Raw genomic sequence first — 21,636 nt, forward strand, 5'->3', positions numbered from 1 at the left:
TATATTTTGGTACAAAATTTTCCCTGTTGTTTTGACTATTGAGAAGAACTTGAAGTCCATGGACTTGGAGATTCTAATTTCTAATCAGCCAATGCAATGAAAGCAACCTTTTTCAAGGTTTCCAGATGCTGGTTTCTGAGTTACTTTCCCTCCCTTCTGATACCCAGAGGAGAAACCACCATCAGAACTTTGGAGGCTGGAAAGCAGATAACAAGTGATAACAGACTATGCACTCAAGAAAGCCGAACCTGAAGCTGATAGTGTAGGGAGCCAAGACCCCGAGTTTGTCCAGAGGATCCTCAGATGGCTGAGGGACTGATGCCAGGTACCTCTGAGAGTATCTGGGAGTGAGACTGAGGCAAAGGGGATTAGCTGAAGGCTGTTTGAGAACCAGCAGCCGGACCCCTAGAAGCTTGTCTGAGTCCATACTCCCAGCCAGCTGCCTACCTCCCACAAGTCTAGATGCTTATTCTCTGAAGATGGCAAACAGAGGGCCTCAGGCCTAGGGGACACCAGGCAGCAAGCACAGCTCAGGGCAGGGGAGTTACTCTAAAACCGAGGGATCAAGTGAACAAATACCTACAGGATGGTGAGACTTGCAGCCTTTTGCCCACTGAGCTCTGAGGAAGCAAGTGGCTAAACCTCACCCTCTGGGGAAGAGACTGTGCTATGGCCTGAACGTTTGCATCACCACAAAGTTCACATGTTGAAATCCTAATGTCCAGTGTGGTGGTATTAGGAGATGGAGCCTTTGGGAAGTACTTAGGTAATAAAAGTATAACCCTCATGAATGGGATTAATGCTTCTATAAAAGAGACCCCACACAGCTCCTTAGCTCCTTCCCCTGTTTGAGAACACAGAGAAAAGTCAGCAGTCTGCACAGTGGAAGACAGCCTTCACCAGAACCCAACCCTGCCAGCACCTTGACCTTGGACTTCTCAGAACAGTGAGAAATAAACCGTTGTTTATAAGCTACCCATCTATAGTATTTTGTTATAGCAGCTTGAATGGACTAAGATGGATGGAAAGAATCTCCTTTTGGAAATGTGAGCAGCTATGAGAAAAGACCTGAAGATACTGGGATTTGGGCCACCCAACAGACCAGCCTGATGACCGTCCTGGGAGGCAGAAACCAGGTGCCGCCCATCAGCACGAGCACACAGCTTTCACCCTGGCTTTAGTCTCCTACTCTTAAACCTTATTAGACAACCAGTGGTCGCCAGAAAAAAAACCTCTAACACAACTATTAGAGACCAAAACAAGGGACAGAGGACACAAATTGGAGGAAACAAACTATTCCTGGAGAAGAAAACTTAAAAAACAAAAAACACTATCATTAATATCCTCAGAGAATTAAGAAGAGATACAGTATCCATGATACACAAACAGTATGCAATTTTTTTTAAAATTGAGAGAACCAAGGGGAGTTGGCAGGGAGCCCATAGAAGGACTGGAGAATTCTGCTTCCTGTAACGGTGGGCTCATAGTGGGCTGATCCTACAGCCTAAAACAGTGATAAACTCTGGATAAAATACAAAACAACAACTGTTTGAAGGTACTAGAGAGCAACCAAAATCAGGCAAAAACTGGAGGGGATATTACCCTTGAAAAAAGGTGAGACTAAGTGAGATCCACTCTTAGCAGGCTTTTCCTTTGTGAGCACTTCCATGAGGAACAAGAGGAAAATAGCTCAAGAAGAAAGCTGCAATCCAACTGGGCTAAGGAATCAGGGAGAGGTCAGGGTTTGAGGCTGCCTGGAAATTGGAGGAGAACCTGGAAAGGAAGGGGGAGCCCCCAAATCTACATATATACTCCCCTCAAAGCATTGGATGATTTCAGAACTATGGATATACAAGGTGAGACCCCAAGGGGTTCAGTGGGAAACATCAGTTGGGAAGGCTAAAAAAGGCTAATAAGCAGCAACCTCAGCAGCTGGGAAGACAGAGTTTGGAATTCAATTGCTGCCAAGCTAGAGGAGCTCCGCAAAGAACTTGGTCTTTGCATTGAAACCTCATGAGACTAAGAGGCCAAGCTGAGAAAGACCAGACCTAATAAAGCTTTAAACCCAGTCTCCACAGAATTGAGGTGACCTACCAACTTAATTGCTTTTTGGAAGAAAATTCAAGAAGAAAAGAACAGAATTCAGAGTCTATACAACTTATCATCCACACTGACCAGTATTCACTAACATCAGACCTGGGAAACAGGAAAATGTAACCCTTAATCAAAAGAAAGAAAACAGTAGATGATTAAAGGATGATCAAGATGTTATAATTAGCAGACAGGATTTAAAATATTTACCGAAAGTATGCTAAAGAATCTATAGAAAAAGATGAATTTAGTGGGTGAGAAAATAGTATATTTTAGGCAAATATAATATAAAAGAACTAAAAGGAAATTCTAAAACTGCAAAATACATAATCTTAAACAATTTGTTGAATGGAATTAGCAACAGATTCAATACTGTGGAAGAAAGAATCAGTGAACTTGAAGATAAATTTCTAAAAATTATTCAAGCTGACAAGATAACTGTATGATTCCATTCATACAAAATTCTAGAAAATATGACCTAATCTATGGTGACAGAAGGCAGACCAGTGATCACCTGACATGAGGTGGGGGAGACGAGGAAGATTATAAAGGGATGTAAGGAAATTTTTGAGGTTGATGGATAAGCTTGTTACCTTGATTGAAGTGATAGTTTCATAATGAATACATGTTAAACTTATGAAATGGTTATTTTAAAAAATATGTATAGTTTAATGAATGTCAATTGTACCTCAATAAAGCTTAAAATGAACCCAGTGGGGGCCCCCCAAATCAACTAAACTATGACCACTCTTCCATTTCCATTGCCCCTCTGCAGATTCAGAAGACTTCTCAGTTCTCATTGAGACCCAAAGAGAATGCTCAGAGGGACATTTAAATCAATTGCTTCCTGGAGTTGGTCTTTACTTCCCTGGGGCATAAAGATCTAATACTGATGTTGCAAAAGCTTTCTCTGATGTATATGCCTGCTCTTTTGATGGATGAATCAAACCCGCTCTAAGGAAGGGTTGTTTTTCAGGGACATAATTCCCTGTCTCCATGCTGTCTTCTTCCCTTTCCTGTCCCAAGCACCTACTCTCTTCCCCCTAAAAAACTTGGGGATCCAGCTCTCAAGTCAGAGGTTCATTTTCTTTCTACATGTCACTGAGAATGGGAATATATAGGGATAGGTTGGTCAAAAGGCTTCCTGCAGGTAATCAGAGACAGTGAAGAGGCCCGAGCTGACCCTCACAGCTGAGAACCCTTGAGTAACTACCATGTGCTTTTGTTACTCTTCTAAGACTTTCATATTGCTGACAGGGTCTCAAGTCTGGACTTCTTACAGGCTCACACACTGGGATTTCTCTCAGGGACAGAATAACAGTATTTACTGGGAGAAACTGCAGTTATTAGTAAACCCAGGAATGGGCCCAGAAATGGACAGTTTGGCATCCTTCCAGAACATTTCAAAACACCTGGTTGTTGATTCCTCATGCCTAAGGCACTTGGGTCTGTCTTCCTCTAAGACTATGACCCCAACCCCTATGGCTTCACAGTGTGAGAGAACTTGCACCGCTCTCAGATCATGTTTCAACAGTCCTGAGACTCGCTAGATACATTAGGTCCTCTACTCTAATTGCTTCACATTCAATAAACCCTGGGGCAATAACGATCCATTTTAAAATACTGAAAAAAACCTCAAATGCACTTTTATACATTTAACCAGGTTATAACATTACAACTTGAGACAAGGAGACCAGAGGTTAGTCTAGAGGCACTCAGTGTTCTTCCATAAACAATGTTTTAGAAGATTTCAAAAAATCATAGTCCTTTGAAGTGACATAAAAATTTTGACAGAAGGCAGCCTAGGCCTAAGCATGCCTAGGACTGCCATCAGCTGTTCCTGGCAGTCTATTTTTATTGGGATTTGTGAAGACAGCAGATGCATTCTCAGAGCTCTCTCACTGGTACAATGGCCCTCACCACCACCCATTTCCCAGAGTTGGGATGCAAACAGTTGGAGCTGTTGAATCACTGATTTCAGAAACAAGTCATCAAAAGTACAGTCTTCACACCCCAGATCATAATATTGTACTTACAGGCATCCATATTAGATACCCTCTTCATGGGAGATTTGGAGAAATGCTATTACTCAATGCAGAAAACAAATAAGAAAAAATAACAAATAAGAAAAATAGGTATACAGTGTACTCACTTATCCCAGGGGAAATAAGCCAGAGGAGAGCAGATTAGAAAGAAGTTTATTGTGCAATTCATCCATCTCCTTGGCTCAGATGCCCTGACTCTGTTCCACTAAGAACTCACATCTCTTCTGAGCCTGCTGCTTTGGCTTCCCCGACACACTGAGTCCTGCTTCAGCAGTACCCTTGGGACAAAAGCCATGTCATCCCAGAAAAAGGTTAAAAGCATATCTCTGGTTGATGCTTCTTCAGTCTGCATCGCTACACAGTACAAGTTGTTCTTAAGGGTGCCCATTTGATAAAGACAGAAACAAAGAAGTCAGTCACCTGTCCCTCTGCAGAGGAATAGAAGGTCTGCTGACTCATCAAAGCATCTGACCCCAGCAGGGGGTGGTAGAAGGACCCAGGGCAAATTCTTAGGGAGTCAGGAGAGGACGAGAGATGCCTGTACAGCCCATCTGCCCCTCTCCTCTCTGGAGTTTTTCTGACTCAGCCTTCGTGCTGAAAAAGATCCTGCTGTCTCAAGATAATGCTCCATCCCCTCTGCTGTAGGGTCTCTAATTACAGGAGCCCACAGGAAGCTAAATGAGCTCTCTTTATAAACCTAATTTCCTGTCTTTAATACTCTGCTAAATAACTTAATCAAGGGTAATTTCTCTTTATAGATACTGGGCCCTTTTAACGTGCAAATACACACTGGAACATACTTCTTTACCTTCAAGCAAACCCATAAATTATTTTTTGGGTAAGAAATATTTTTAGGTAAGAAATTAATGTAGTTATAAGAAAAGTATAAGAAAAATAAAAGACATTTTATTTGTATACAATTCACATAAGACTATAAAAACTTTGATAGCTTCATTTTCAAAATAAAATTTTAGCAATAGCTCCTTTTTAAAGGAAAGGGTGGACTCTTAACACTTAATACCTACTGTGAGTCAGAGTCAAAGTTGAGAACATCATATAATTTAATCAAAATACATTTCACTTTTAGGTGATTCCATGACTTTTCTCTCATTTCTTTTCTCTGCCTTCTTTCTGACACTAATAGTTCCTATGACCTAAGTTCCAGAAAAAGGAGGGGAGAGGGCAGAGTAGCTTCACAGAGGCAGGAAATGGAGGTGACTGTTTTGATTAGACAATGATAGCTTATACTTCACAGTCTGAGCAAAGAAAAATACCCACTACTTTCCTATCTGCATTTACAAATGCACACCTGTCTCCTACACACAGAAAACATAAACATCTTCCAGGTACATGCTGCACTCAACATGCAAATCTGGGTCCTTATTCACCCGGTGGAGATCTGGAATTTAAATCTCACCTCTGCTACTTGCTATCAGTGTGGTTTTCAGCAAATCCCTTACCTCTTTGGGCTTCAGTTTTTTCATTATTAAAATGCAGGCTATAACACCTATCTCATAAAGCGTTTGGAAGATCAAGTGGTATAAAGTAGATGAAAAATTTTTAGTCATTATAACAACTCCATTAAGACAAATGAAATCTGTACTTTACAGAGGAGAAAACAGGTTTAAAGAAACCAAGTGATTCACCCAGGCCCACAAAGGAAATAATCAGGGAAGTCAGCAGTTAATCCCATCTGACTCCAAACACTCCTGTGTTTTTTTTCCTATGGCATAGATAAATCCCATCTCCCCTGCTGCCCTCTCTTTTGGGTTCTTGGGCATGATTTTATTGTCGGATCACACAGGGCAAGGCTTTTCCAGGAGTTTGTAGCAATCAATTCCAGTATATGATGGTATTAACTACCCCATGAAAACTCTGCATTAGCGTAACATTTTTTCTAGTACTTTGAATTCACCTTGGAAACTGAGGTTAGTCAGTTTCCCGAGGTTAGTCCTATCCGGAAGAAATAAGAAACAGATTCATTACCCCAATGAAAAGGCCCACTGGGAATACAAAAATGGGGGCATTTTCAAAAATGTGTGTTTCTGTTACCCTTGTCTCTCAGCTCCACATCATCCACCTAAACTCAGCTCTTCCATGCTGGGGCTGGGACTCTGCAAACCCATCTCTCCTTGGCCATCAGGCTCCCTGTTACCAGGGTAGGGAGTCTGCAAAGCTGGCGGATGCGGAAGAGCATTGCTCCTTTCTTTTCCTGTCAGCGTCACACCATGTAGCAGCAGTTTGTTCCAGTTCCCAGCTTTACTTCACACTCTCAGGACCAGCCTCCTCACACCTGAGAGACACCAGCACCCAAAGAGCAGCACCCTTTCGCTGGGGGGTCTGAGCGCCAGCTCCTCGGGGCCCTCCTGGAGTTTCTAGTTTGTGATAACTCCAACTGCTTCCTCTTGCTCTCCCAACCTTAGGAATGGCGGCTGCTTCCTGAGCGCCCCCAACGCGTGTTCTCTATTCTGTCCTTCAGTAGGGGTCTTATTGATTTCCTATTTTAAATTATTAAAATAACTGTTGTTTCTATTTTGCTGGCTAACAGCACATTTGAGAGCCACAACTTCATTTATAATAGTTGTTAAAAGAGCAGACTCTGAAATCAGTCACACCTGATTGGGAATCCCAATGCATTTATGTAGTGCCTGCTAACACTGGAAAATTTAATTCACTTCTCGGTCTAATTTTTCTCAATCACTTTCATTTATTCAATTAACATTCATTAAGCCTTGTGAAAATTAATAAAGGGAAACCTCACTGACAAGGCATGGGGAGGCCAGCAGGGGGTGCTCTCATGCCCACACCTCATCAATCGCATACCCAGCAGGAAGAGAGGGATGGCAAGTCCATAGGGCTTTAGCTACTCGTTTACTAACCAGCAGGAGGAAGAAAGGGTTTCCCCTACCCCACAACAGCCCAGCCAATGGCAGACTGTCACCATTCAGCCAATGAGAAGCCACTATATTCTGAACTCCCAGTGTACTCCAAGGGACTTTTTGTTTATATAAGAGCCCCTCCCTAGCCTGCCCTTTCTTCTATAAAAGAGTGTTACTCTCCTTTATTCTCTGGGCTTGTGTATGGATTTGGTGTAGTTTAAGTATCCTGAATTGCAGTTCTCTGCTATTCGCATGTAAACCCATTTTTGCTGGTAAAATAACTGACAGTTTTTATTTTTTTAAGGTTAACAGTACCTACTAAGTTCCAGGCACTGTGCTAGGCAGTAGAGATACATGTTATGCAAAACAGTCAAATTCCTGGACCTCCTGATATGTGAATTATAAAGGAGATAACACAAGCCTGTCTTCACCCTTCCTCTCCATACCACAACAGGAGAGCAAAGACAAATGGGTCTTAAAGAAAAAAGTGTTTCAAGAGCTATGTCTCTTCAGGAAATGAGATGAGTGTCTTTTCCTCAGCAAGGCTTGAGGTCTCAGCTGACCTAACCCCAGGGATTCACCGTTTGCCCCGTCCATGCCTCCTGGTCAGAGCAGAGAAGCAATGGCCTTGCAGCAGCATTCATCCATAAGGAAATGGGGCGGGCAGCCCTAGAGAGGCAAAACTACAAGGTGGCATTTTTTAAATAAATTCAAGGAGACAGGCAAGTATAATACCAGGAAAGAGCAACGTGAGCTACAGTGCAGGGCTAGGACTAGGAACCAGGATGGGGCACAAATGGAAACAGATACTAGAAAGCTGCTATTTCAGCATCAGTCACAATGAGTCTTTTTATCATGAAGTACATATAAAATAAGCCAGAACTTACTTTATGCTTTCTGCAGTAGGACTATGTATGTGGAGAGGCCAGGAAGTAATGAGATGGAAAAGCAAGAGTCAAGATTCCATTTAAGCCTGAATCCAAAGGCCCCAGGCTGTGGGCAAGGAAAAGCTGGAAAGAAATCTAATCTACATATTTTGACACAATTCCTTGGTCTTCTGCTGTCTAGATATCAGGCATACTGTAGCAAGGATGGCCAATGTTCTCATTAGCAAGGAAGTATTTCTGCAAGAGTATTCTGCAAATAAGTTCTTGAAAGCCGTATGTACAACACACTGATACCCTGTAAATGCAAACTAAACTCCTCACCCTCAATTTTTTATTCATTTTAACATAACTATGACCATCAAAAGTCATACCGAAGAAAAACAACCATGGGAAATTATTTTAGGTCTATCCCACATCCTTGCGCTAGGGCCTCATTATAAATAATTTACTGTCACTAAGGAATTTAGAGTTCCATAAGACATGAAAAGCCTGGAGAGACTTTTATTCATAAATAAATGCCAACATGTAAACAATCAAGACAGCTTCAAACTCCAGGGCTATTGAAATGAACAGTCTATGCCTGGATGATTTATTATGCTTGTGTTTAGAGTCCACATAGGAAGATAATTCAATTCCACCTGAAGAGTCATTATATGACCAAGACCAAGAGGAGTACTTTGGATAAGAGGTGATACTTCTCCGCTTTTCCATTTCAAACAAATTTTCTTTCTTCATTTTGGACATCACCCAGGCAATTCCTTTCATGACTTGTAGCACTCTTGAGCAATTACAAAGATTTTATTTTATGAGGTGAAAGTAGGGAACAAATGCCAAATTCAAAATGATCCACAGAACATTGAAGAACCCCCAGAGAACACTGCTGCCTCAGACATAAGGTAAAATAATCCCTTCTGCCCAAGAAAACAGAAATGAGCAGTGAGTGTGCATCAGAGCAAGAACATTATTACCCAGCAGGGGCAACCTGATAAATACAGACTTCATCTCCAAACAAGCCTCTTAACAGGAAATGTGAGCAAAAATGTCCCTTCTGAGCAGATAGAGAAATATCACCTAGCCAATGTCTGCATGGTGGCACATGGCAGTCTTTCCCTCTTATCCCCCTGAACACACGTTTCATTCAGAGTGTAGAAGAACCTGTTTGTTATAGTACTTGGACTGGGCAGATGACACACCTGGAGCAGGCAAAGGCAGAGAGGCTCTGGCCTATGAGATCGGCCTCCAGAATTCCTAGGCTTACATACCATCCAGGCCATTGTGATGACTGTAGTTTCTTTTTCCCAAAATGCTCAGAGACATGTGATTCGGGGTGGTTAGCATCCGCTTGGTACTTGCGGTTTGCAGGCTTGGTGTAGATCGAATTACATTAGGTTTCTTCGAAGGATGGATTTCTGATTGAGGAAGAAAAGGTTTCTCAACTCAGAACACGGTATTAAAAATCTGTGTGCATTTACATCAGCTAATAGGCACACATATCATTTCCTAATGCGCTGAGAGTCAGCTACTTATGAGCCAGGCGGTCTTCCCGAGGACCTGCATAATGAATCAGCTTCAAGTGCTGTTACCATGGCTTTACTTATCAAATGTGAGCTGGTTCTTTTGCTAGCTGGAGCTCTGAGCTTCATGTCATGAGTACAAAGAAGCCACTTCAGAAGGTCACCTAAACAGAGATATACTAAGGGAATAAAAGCACCTGACTCCTCAAGGTTATCTGCAGAAGTAGTCTCAGAGAAATTATCTCTGTGCTCAATCAAACCAGTGACACAGCATGTACCATGTCTGGTATGTGACAGCTTTCTGAAAATCAGGACTCCTTCTCTGGCTCTGCAACCTGGGTCAATCAGCTTCTCTGACTCTGTTAACCAGGGTCAATCACTCTCAGGCCAGAACATTTCTATATGGATTAAATCTGACACTGAACTCCAAATATGAGAGTCAAGATGTAGTAGAAGAAAAGCTTTGACCAAGGGTATAGCACAAAACTGTACTGTGCATGTGTTGTATGTATATGTCAATTATGCTGTTGTTAGTCACACAGCCCAGAACTACTTGCACTTTTTGGAGTAGGTGGACAGAAATTACAATACTGTAGGAACTGTATTTAAGGATCTCTATCTGGTACTAAATGGGCAACATCTCCAAAGCTAAACCTGCTCACTGGGTCATTACCTAGCATGCCAACTATGCACAAGCCACCCTGTCTTAGATGAAGGCCAGGAGGATATCAGCTTAATTTACTTAAATTTAAGAGCCTTTGGGATTGTTAGAATTACTACATCTCAGTCTGGCCAATATCCTATACTTGCCAAAATTTAGGAATGAATCAAGTACTAACCAAAAGACACTGTTTTTTTCCACATGGCATTGACGATTTGCCAATCTCATTTTTCATTACAACATCCACACTCCTTGCTCCATCTAGACCAGACAACCTCTATTCCCTGACATTTTTGGGTCCTTGGACTCATTCAAGCCTTTGTTCATCTAGTTCTCTTGGCGTCATAAAGGGAAAAACATTCTTTTCATATTTTTCTATCTATTCAAATACTATGTATCTTTTGCGACTGAGATCAAATGTTACTTTCTTCACATAAGCTGCCCTCTCATCAGAAATTACTATTCCTTCCTTCAAATGTCCATTACATGTTACTTGTACTTTTTATAGGATCTAATCCTTTGCTTAACTGTCCTTGTGTACTTTCCCCACTAGACTAAGATTTTTGAGGGCAAGGTTTTATTCATCTTGATGAATTCCTCAAATCACTTAGTATACTATTTTATACCTAGTAAATACTCAGAAATGTTTTATACAGGGATGTGGTTCAGCCAGTAATGACAGCACAGCTTTGGACTTATCTGGTAGGGACAGAGACCAATTTGTCCACAGGAGAAACACACACTCACCCATGGAAAAGCTAACTAATATGCAAAGTTACATTCTATTTTTTATGATCAGAAACTTTCCCTTACAAGAGAAGGGGCTGCTAGGATTAGGTCCTGCATGGGAATACAGACAGCAAACTTCAAGGACTTGATTCTATGACCTAGGCCATGCCTATGATAACCATGTGTTACTTTCAGGGGATATCAAAGCAACTCTTCAGGCCCTGAGGAAAAAAATAAGAAGTAAGGTGGCAAAGGAACATCAAGGAGAGAACTGTGAGCTTCTGACTCCTAGGATGCTCTGAGGAAAACCAGATAATATACCAAGTTCAAGGGTACACTTTGATTTTTTAAAAGATTGGATGTCTAAAATCTGAACACTTTATAACTATAAATCTTTCTGACAGAGCAATAAGGTTCAATGCAACTCTGATATAAATTTCACTTTTACTGAGAAAATGAAAAAGCAAGAATATCAGAAGCATAAAAACATGCCAGTGCAGTTTCTAGGTGCATCAGGAACAACTTTAGGAACCATTATTCTATAAATTAGTTATCATAAAACTTTGTAAAAAAAAATAGTTATTTCCTAGTAATATCTTATACCATTCTTAACTGAGATATTTCAACAATATGTAGATGGAACCATCACCTTTGGCGATTTCCAAGTTAAATTAAGATGATGATAAGAACCAGAAAGCAATACACCTGCTACCCTTTCAATGTAACCTTAATTGGAGTATCAAAATGATAAATATTTTTTTAAAGGTTAAAAACCAGTTTTATCTTTCTTTTTTTTTAAAGAGAGGAAATAAACCAATCCTTCTCTATTTAAGGGAAGGGGAAAGGCAGGTTAGAAATAGTGGAAGAATCTAAATTAAAATATTAAAGATATTCACCCTCTAACAATTTTGTGATTCTTAGTTTCATCCTTTTGTTTAATCTGTATTTATATTCATAAATATACATGATATTTTAGTCAATGATATTTTGGAAAAAGTACACATATCCGTAACTCTGTATGTTGTGTATTGGTAATAAATAGAAGTTTCCAAAACAAAACAAGTAGACTATGCATATGAAGGTATTCAGTTAGCTATTTGAAAGGCTTGAATTTAGTTTAGGTATGTCAATTTAGTGCAACCAAATATTTATAAGACACAGAAATTGTTCTTTGAGATTTTCCTCTATGAGAAAATACCCACCTAAATACCCAATGATACATGCCAAAGGTTTCCTAGTGCTTTTGCTTTTCAGTGGACTCCCAGATAGTTCAGCATGTCTGTCTGCATCTGAGGAGAGAAAGAAACATGGAGACAACCAATGAGGCTGATTTCTCTACCTATACTATACATACTGCAGAAATAAAAGATGCAAGTGGAAAACAGTGCAAAAATATCCACTAGATTCCTGCATAATTTCCTCTGGGGTTTGAGAAAACCATTTTCAATTCTGCTTCTGACTTATTAAATGAGGGATTTACCTGGAGAACAGTCACTTTAAAGGCCCGCATGAGTGTAGTTAAGATACGCGTTTTCTTTGTGTGTGTGTCCATCTGAAAAATAGTGGAACTATGTTTCCTTTCTAGCCATGGCAGTCCTAACACTACAAGGTGGAATCAGTCTTAATGTGAGATTAATCTAGCATGAAAGACAAAATGACAAAGGCCACACATTTGGCAATCCCTAACCTAGATGGAGTCAGTCTCTACTGAAAAGTCTTAACTGGTTTGGATGAAACTCAATTCCATTAGATGAGAGCCTCACAAGAGTAAAAATGGGTCACTTGGTTTTATCACTGATTTTCTACCCTTCATATCCTACTATGATGTCTTTACTGCTGAGGTTTAAAAGGTTACTTGCATGTGGACAATTTCATCCAATATTCAGAATAGTAAGATAATGTGAGGATCTTAGAAGTTCATAAAAGTTCACATCACATTCCTCATACCCTAAGACATTTCAGACAGAGAATAATAAAGCATACAACACAAACACTCTCTGTTGTGTTAGTTAGCTGCCATTAGGATGGAAGAGATGTAGAACAGGGCTGCCTCTCATACTAAAGAGATACTTCGTAGTTTGAAGGGAGAAAAAAAAAAGGTGCATTAAAATATGTTTTAAAATCATAGATATCGTTATTAAGCTTAACAGAGTAGCTTTAGTAGATCTGGTTCTGCTGTTTATGCCTTTTCCTCATCATCAAATATTTGACAAAAATGTCCTATAGATTTCCTGTGTCTGAGACCACATTTCTAGGTATACATACAGGAAAATTCCTATGACTTCCATAGGAATTCTCTGCACTATTAGTATTAAAATGTGCAATTCAATTTGGAACCTCAAATAATTAAAAATTAACTTTTTCGTCAGCTTTTGCCCTTTCTTTCACCAAGGAAACTCTTTTCTAATAACTATTAATCAGAAAAAGGTGGAAAAACAGCATCCATTAAAAATATTAAAATAGGCAAAGAACATACTGCAGAGAGCTTCAGATAATAGGAATATGAATATGTATGCCAAGCACTGGCTAATTATTACGCAACCACTGACAACTATAAATGATCCAATTTCTTTTCCTCCTATTCAGCTGATTTCCTTTGGGGTGAAAATTACTAAGCTATAAGCTTTCCACCTGTTGTTGAATAACAGTGAAGATCCAGGCAGAAATATAATGAACACACTTTGGAGGAGTAATCTAAAGAAATATTAAAAAGCAGCCCAAGCCCTGCATGGACCAAATACCTGTCAAGTCACTGTGCATCAACACTAAATAATTCCTTCCTACTATTAGTAATTCACCTAAAATTCAAATTCTACTTGGATAAGGACAAAAGAAAATATTCTTTTCCTCTTGATAAAATCATGCATGAATCACCTTGGTATTTCTTCAATGTTCTGGACAAATGCAATGACTATATTACTAGTAATAAGATTAACTTTGCTCTTCATTCCAGTCTCTAAGGCCCAATGGAAAATTGCCAGTGTGGCTGCAATTGATGAACTCCCATATGACTATCACCTTGACAAGAATCTGCAAGCCCATCAAAGGGGTCACCAACACAATACTCAAAGATATTTCGTTTTAAACTCATCTGCTTTTAATTTCTAATTAGCCTAGTAAGATTATGTGATGTTTCAAGTGACAATTTACAGAGCACCTGAGTGGGAAATCAAAGCCGCTTAGAAGGACCCATGTTTCATGAATCATTATAAAAAGTAGTTGGTGGCAAGACAAATATCTGTCTCAACTATTAAGAAATTAGGACGAAAGGTGCTAAGACTACCTAGTCGCTTTGTAACATAAAACTTGCATCCATTGGGAAAAACACCTTCCATCCCAATGGAATGACCATAAACCTAAGATTATCAGGTCCTCACTTGAGTTGGTTAAAAAGAATCTTGGACTACGCTCTAAACAGGCCGTAGTGCCACTTGTCAGTCTGCTCCCAAATTGTTAACCTAACTCTATTTAAACAGAAATAACTCATCAGCATTCACTAAGGTGCACAGATAAATAAAGCAATCTGAGAAATGCCCAAAGAACCCAGAAGGAATCAAAATCTGCCCAGAGAGGGAGAACATCTCCATCTCACTCAAGTTCCCGAGCAGAGTGCACATTTCTTTGGCTTCCTAGAGGATGATCTACATTCCTTTGAGGTAAATCTAGAAGTAATACTGTTACTTTTCTTGCAACTTATAGCCATTTTTCTAAAATGCTTTGGAAATATTAGGGAAGGAAATGAAAAAAAAACTACAAAAGCACACACTGAATTAACATTCACAAAAACATCTGACATGGGCTTTCAAGAAACTGTCAAAATAAAACCATCCATAGAATTTTCTTACAGGAATTATAAAGGCATTCTTAAACAAGACACAAAACCTAGATGCCATTAAAAAAAAAAAGATAAATTCAATTACATTTTTTCAAAAATCTGCTTGGCAAATACATCATAAACAAAGTCAAACATAAAATGAGGGAAATAGGTGCATCATGTATCACAGATGAAGGGCTGAATTCCTGAAAATATAGGAGTTCCCACAAGTCAGTAAGACTTCCATCTAATACAAAACAGGCCAGGGGCAAAAACAGTTGACAGAAAAGGAAATACAAATGATTTTCAAATATATGCAAAGATCTCTCTCTCATCCAAATGAGAAATGGAAGCTAATATAACTTACACATCACCTGTAAACTAGTCATGGGTTTCAAAGATAAGATACTGCTGGTAAGGTTCTACAGAAACAGTCATTCCCTAGACATTGTGGATGGAAGTGTAATTCGTAGTTTTTCTGAGGCAACTGAGTAGTGACTATTAAAATTGAAAATGCATGTTCCTTGACCCTGATGTTTTACTTTCAGGGACCTATCCTGTAAGCTACACGTGCATTTCACACATCAGTATGAAATGTTATCTGTATAAGGACATTTATTGGAATATTACTTATAATAGCAAATTACTGGAAATAACCTTAAAATTAATTTTTTGAAGGGAATTGGTTACCAATTAGATTATTAACAGTACCAAACAGATTATGCAGCTGATTAAAAAAAAAAAAAAAGGAGGTAGTTCTCAGTGTACTGGTATGGAGTGGCCTCCAAGGTATGTCAAGAAGCAGCAAAGTGCAGAACAATGTAGACATTAACATCCATATAAAAACAAAAAGGAATGTACCTACTCAGATTGTTAGAGATACACGGAATTATCTCTGGATACTTAGGACACTGATACAATGGTTACCAGTCAAGATGGTAGGAATGGGGATGGCAATTAGATTTGTAATCACATTTGTACCCTTAGAAAAGTTTCAAGTATCCATTCAAGAACAAATTTTTAAAAATAATCAAAAATACCAAAATAAGTGACCAAAACTGTTCTCTCCTAATGTTAGAGCTTAAAATTTCACGAGACTTTATACAGTAATTCATAGAAACTTTGGCTGGGAAATGTCTACAAAAGTCATAAATTAACCAATTTCTTCTGAATATGGGGCCTTGGGATACTTCTGAAGTTGAATTAGCATCTTCAGACTAAAAATAAAAATAAAAATAAAAAAGGCTCCAGGTGCCTCTCGAGGAACTTCATAATGGGGAATGGTGCTGCCATTGAAGTCTCTTGAGTCTTCAACTCAGAAACCACTTAGTTGCCATGCAAGCTACAAGCCTGGCAGGGAAATAATTTGGATCCACTTCTTTGGGCTCTTTGGCTTCATCTATGGAATGCTATTAAAATACCTACTTCTGCTTAACCTCAGTCTCTTGAGGATCCTGAATCTCAAAAAGTAACCCTGCGCTCATCAGGTGTTGGGTGACGTTACAGATTTTTGACGAAGACTTTTGTACTCAGTGGTAATGTCTGTTGGTAAAAACGAGGGAGGAAGAGCATTATCACATTGGGGCCTTTTCCCTGAGGGCAAGTGTCAAGGGGAAGAACAGACAGGCTGTTTGAAACGTGATGCTGTTAAAACTATGCTGGAGGTCTGCAAATTTTACGGACACAGTACTTTTTCTGGTTTGGTTCTGGTTTTTGGTCTACTGGCCCACTTTTTTTTTTTTTTGCTGACCTACTTTTAATAAGGCCCATCTGTGTGGTAGAACTGGCTCAGACATTGCACTAACGTTAGTAATTTTTGGCATGGACTTACATATATTTGCATATAAATAGGAAGTGTATTTTCATGGTTCAAAATGGGAAGTGTTCAGGATGAACAGTAGTTAAGTCTCTTTCCCACCCCTTTGTCAGCCTTCTATTTTCCCTTCCCACAGATATATGTTTTACTTCCAATGGTTTATGTATATGCAAAGATCTCCCGTCCACTATACTGTATTCCTTAACACAGGTTTCTTAATGAAAATATAGGTCAGAGTGCTGCTTTAACAAACCCCCAAATTTTCCCCTACTAAACAAAGATTTGTTAAGGACTCAGTTATATTACACTTTTCCACCATCGCAGATTTTATCTCCTTAGCTCCCCACTCCTTCACTCTCATGCAGCCTGTCACCCCATAAACTCTGGCCATGATACTGGTTGTGACAGTGCTGCCAAGTCCAGAAGCCATGGAAGGGGTCAGCTTCTACAGTGCTTATAAAAGTCTCAAGTTCAGAGGGAAAACTATTTTCTCTCCCAATATTATGAAGAATTATTCTAAAACGTATTACTTAGAGCTCTTGATCCATTAGCATCTTCAGAATTACAAACTTTCACCTGACAGTACATCCTACTACATGATAGTGATTCCTAACTTTTGGGGTGAGGGATGGGGTCACCACTGCCTTTAAGAAACCAAAGAAAGCTTACTAAAAAAATACATCTGTATACCCCACTGGAACATTACACATGGTTGCCTACATACATTAGGTTATTAACATCTAATCTCACCAATAAGCCAAAATTAAGGGATCTGTGCTGAAGAGGTTGTAACAAGTACATATAAGGGAGATGACGATGCAAGAATCAGTTAGATGCTAAGAAAAAAAGTTCATTAGTTGCTTGTCTGAAAAAAAAAAGAGTTGATGGCTGAGGCTTTATAATACTAAATTTCAAGGTAAAATTATTCTGAGAATCTCATTCTACATGTATCTTAACCAATGAAGCCAAATACAACTTAAAATAAGCTCCTTGAATCTTGTTATAACAAATGGCTGTTTTTTTATTACTATCATTATTTTTATTGCTGTGTGTTTATAGAAATAAAATATGGGTAATTTAATCTTGACTTTTTAAACAGCATGGCCTTTCAATTGAGGAAAATTAAAATGAGGTGACAGGAAAATATACTTCATTGAAGAATAATCAAAATAAAGACAATGTGCAAATTAACAGAGAAATTAACAGAACAGCCATGGGAAACAGAAGCTTCCTTAGCAGCCAGTTTAGTTGGTGATGATTTTTTTCCATTCATAGGAACAAGGATGGTACTGGATCCTGGCCAATTTTAACAGAAAAATTTCATTTTTTTTCTTGTATGTTTATTTACTTTTAAGAAATTATATATAAAGGTACATGTTTTTCATCAAAGCAGTTTTGATGAATAGTTTTGAGTTCCTTAAAACAGATAAGAAAGTGATAACATAAATCCATAAATTCAGAAACACTAGCATGAAACCTCAATACAAGCCTAATTCTAAGATATATATGAGTCTAATGTAGCAAAATTTTCGCTCCATGGGATCCAGAGATTACTACCAATCATCACTCCCTTTACAAAGCACTTTTATTCTTTTATAAAGCTTTTTACCTGTAAGCTTAAAAGCTCTCCAACCACTCTGCTGAAAATTTTTAGATGAAAACATTTTTTATCATCACTCCTTTTATGGATACCCTCTTTAAATCAAAATGGAACATCATCTCATAATAACAAATTTCTAATCTCACAGAGAAAAACATCTACTAATGTCTTTAAGATTTCCTACTCATTAAGCCAAACAGCAAGTTTTTCTCATCCTTTAGGGGAGAAGTTGCATGGTTGAAACATGCTAGCAAGAACTGTGACTAAAAGTAGCAAGACTAGAATCAGAGCTAACATACAAGTTATGGACACATTTAGGGGTACATGGTAGTAAGAGAATAATCCACAATTCATTGGTACATTTGACCTTGGTTCTAACAAAAAAATGAAACATAAGCAAGACTGAATGTGTTGAAAATGAGAGTAATAAAGTCATGTACATGTTATGTGGTAATATAGATATGACTATGAAATGGAAACCAAATTGCACAAAAAGAACACTCTACCACAAATTTGACACTAGCTCGTAAAAACTAAATGTGTATTTTCAGAAAATTCACCCCAAAGACATTAAAACTTATTTATATTTTGCTAAAACTTCTAATAAATATAGTGTTATGAAGCACTGTGAATTTCCATATTATTGTCCAACAACAGTAAATGGTTTGTGGGAAAATGTAGTTTACAAAGACAAACAATTTCTAATTAGTGTAAACTGGCAAGTTTTATTCAAACCTAATGAATTCATGTATCACTGCACTGCATGTCTCAAATACGGAGTTTCATTGTAATACCATCCTTGCAGATTATTCAGGGACACTACCTCGTAAGTAGAAGTGCCTCAGCAAGGGCTCCTCAGGCAATCCCATCGTAAAAGCCCACTGGATAGGACCATCTCCCTCCAGCCTTTTGCTGAGCCCTACTCCTAAAGACGGCAAAGGTTTCAATGTCTCCTTTTTGGGCTGGCATGATACAAATGGCAGCAGACAAAAACAATGATAAAAAAAAAAAAACCAAATAAAAGGCTGTACACAAGAACTTATGTTTATTGCAAACAAAAAAACAAACAAACAAACAAACAAAAGAGAGCGGGAAAGAGAGAAAATGGTCAGAAGCACAACATATAAGGTTAAGAATTTAAAAGCATCTTACATTCTGCCCTAATGGCAGCATAATTAATAGGGACAAACGGCTGTCTTGCTGCCTGCCGCAGACGGAGGGTATTTTTGCAGACCTGACGAGCAAATTTTGTGAAATATGTAGTATGAAGGAAAAAAGCTTGGCGGGTCTTCACTGCAGACTTTGGGCTCCCAGTGTTTCGGACTGGCATCCCTTGCATGGCCTGGCGAGACATGTGACTTCTAACCCGTGGGTCCTGCAAAATCAGACACCAATAAACATGTCAAGAACAGAACTTGTCCGAGTACAATACTATGTGCATCACTTCCAAGGAAAGTGCGATTTTTAAGTCTTCCACTGAAGCATCTGTAACTTAACTCCCTACCCTGAAAGAAAAATTTTAAAAAGTGGATTTGGGGAGGCAAGTAGGGAGTGTAGAGAAGGAAACTAGGTGGAGATTGTGGATCCTTTGTTTTTGTTTTTTTTTTAACTGACCAAAATCACATTCACATTAGTAAAAAATTGCCAAGGCAGTTAATAAGATTATTTTATTTTATTTTTTAATTTACCGAGTCCTGAGACCCTGTTAGCACTCAAAATGAAGTCTCTGGTAGATATAGGTGCTTGATATCTGCAATCTTTGAGAATTTTACCGAATCATATTTGAACTGTTGCTCATTTCAAGATTGAGTCCATACCTTCTTTTCCCTCCTATGATAGCCCAGGGACAGGTACAAAACGTTCAGTTTGTATTTACTACTTCAGGTAATAAGAGACATTTTCAATAGCATCTAAAGGCTGAAAACTGTTCTCAAAAAAACAAAGCATTTTACTTGTAAGCTCTCTATTTGCACTAACATCTACTACATACGCTGTTCTTTCATCTGAGTAATCAATCTCAGAAGACCAGTATTTTCAATACCTAAAAAAATTTGATTTGTCCCTCCCCTCTCCCCATACCCACACTAAACATCATGGTTTATGTTTCACTATAAAAACACCTTTGTTTCGTTTTAAGTTACCCTACCCTGTATTTGTGTTTCCAAGAAGTGATCCAGCCATTAAAAATGTAACGTTTCTACATTAAGAAGACTATTACTTATGTACCTCTGTAGTTGGGGTGGGAGATAACTTCTCTTCCTCTGACTGGGTGGGCATTTTCAGGCCTCCGTATTTTTTCCAATAAAGCCAACAGGTTGCACATAATCTACACTGCATATTAGGTGGGCCCCAAGAATACCACTGATGAGACTGTGTAGCTAAAGATGGAGGAAAAATAAGAAAAACTAAAGGATGCTATATAATTTGTAACTTCAATACACATTAATCAAAAATGTTTTAAATATTCCAAAGCCATCTCCAGTTTACAATGTTATTTTATTTTCCCCAGTTTACCAATCAAACATGAAAGTTTAATACATGTACACATTTTTTTCAACTCAGAATTCGTTAAACCATTTATTTCTATATTATCAAGTGCCTATAGCTGCTATTAAGAAAGGCTATTACATGAAGCATCCTAAAATAAACATTTTGCTGCTGCTGAGGGATTTTTTGTTAATTAAAAATATCTTCTAACTTGTACATTTCTTGAAATAAGTTACCAGAAAGGTGTTGTTAATGTTCAAAGTCTGAATCCAGGTCTGAGGTGCTCAGGGGAGTCCCAATGAACAAAGGCAGGAATCTGGCAGAAATAGGTATCTGTTTTCCATACCTTTATTTTAATCAAGAGACACAGTAATTTGAGTATTTCTCCCTTTAAAAACAGCATCTTTCAAGACTGTAAGTCCATATCAAGAGAGCATTTGCATCTGAGAATGCAGCATGCTTAAGACCTAATAACTCCATTGATTTATCACTTAGCTAAGCACTGCAAGCCTGTGGCAAGTATTGTTCTGAAGTTTTAATTACTGCCATGTAACACTGAAAATGTTCTCACAATGGATCTGAAGTTTAATAGAAAACAATGACACTGAAGTAATGAGGTACATAAAAATTATTATAACTTTGTTAAGTTTGTCTTGGAACAGTCCTATGATCTGTAAGTTACCTTCATCAGGTCAGAACGTTCAAACACCACATCAAAGGTGTCAACTAACACGTTACCCACCAATATCAAAAAGAGAAAATATAGTGACCATTGTAATCAAACTGCCTTTTAGTTTATTGAGAAAAATCCTGTGCAGCCAACATGTGTTATTTTGGGAGGACTCTTTGCAATTAGCAGTCTAAAAACAATTCCTCTTATAACTTAAAAAGAATAATAAAATAAGCAAAGTTGATATTTTAACACAAATTTTAAGAATCCTAAATATTAGGCATGGACCTATATTCTGAATTCAGAATATAAAATTTGACTCATATTTAAACATACTTTTTACCCAACCTAACAGTCACGTCATTTTAATATTTGTCAACAAATGTCTTTCTCCTTACATAATTAAGTCAAAATCAATGAAAAAAGTGACAAGTAGAAAATGC

The 21,636-nt window shown here is 38.4% G+C and overlaps 1 protein-coding gene across 6 annotated transcripts in view; it reads right to left on the minus strand.

The window, feature by feature from the left end:
- The window catches only part of MTA3 (metastasis associated 1 family member 3), a 181,900-nt gene that overhangs the window by 5,369 nt on the left and 154,895 nt on the right, over positions 1–21,636 (minus strand). For 5 of the 6 annotated variants that reach the window (XR_005032687.2, XM_036925590.2, XM_036925589.2 and 2 more), the window contains 4 exons: positions 20,263–20,414; positions 19,189–19,411; positions 12,009–12,095; positions 9,165–9,311 (listed from right to left, as the gene is read on the minus strand). Coding sequence is in view for 5 of the 6 variants with exons in the window: in XM_036925590.2 (XP_036781485.1) it covers positions 9,165–9,311; positions 12,009–12,095; positions 19,189–19,411; positions 20,263–20,414 (609 nt within the window). In the remaining variant the exon portion in view is untranslated. Of the gene's footprint in view, positions 1–9,164; positions 9,312–12,008; positions 12,096–19,064; positions 19,412–20,262; positions 20,415–21,636 lie in introns of those variants that run through there. The other variant, XM_057497262.1, reaches the window with a different exon arrangement.

The sequence above is a fragment of the Manis pentadactyla genome, chromosome 2 (genome assembly GCF_030020395.1).
Source record: "Manis pentadactyla isolate mManPen7 chromosome 2, mManPen7.hap1, whole genome shotgun sequence".
Classification (NCBI taxonomy): domain Eukaryota; kingdom Metazoa; phylum Chordata; class Mammalia; order Pholidota; family Manidae; genus Manis; species Manis pentadactyla.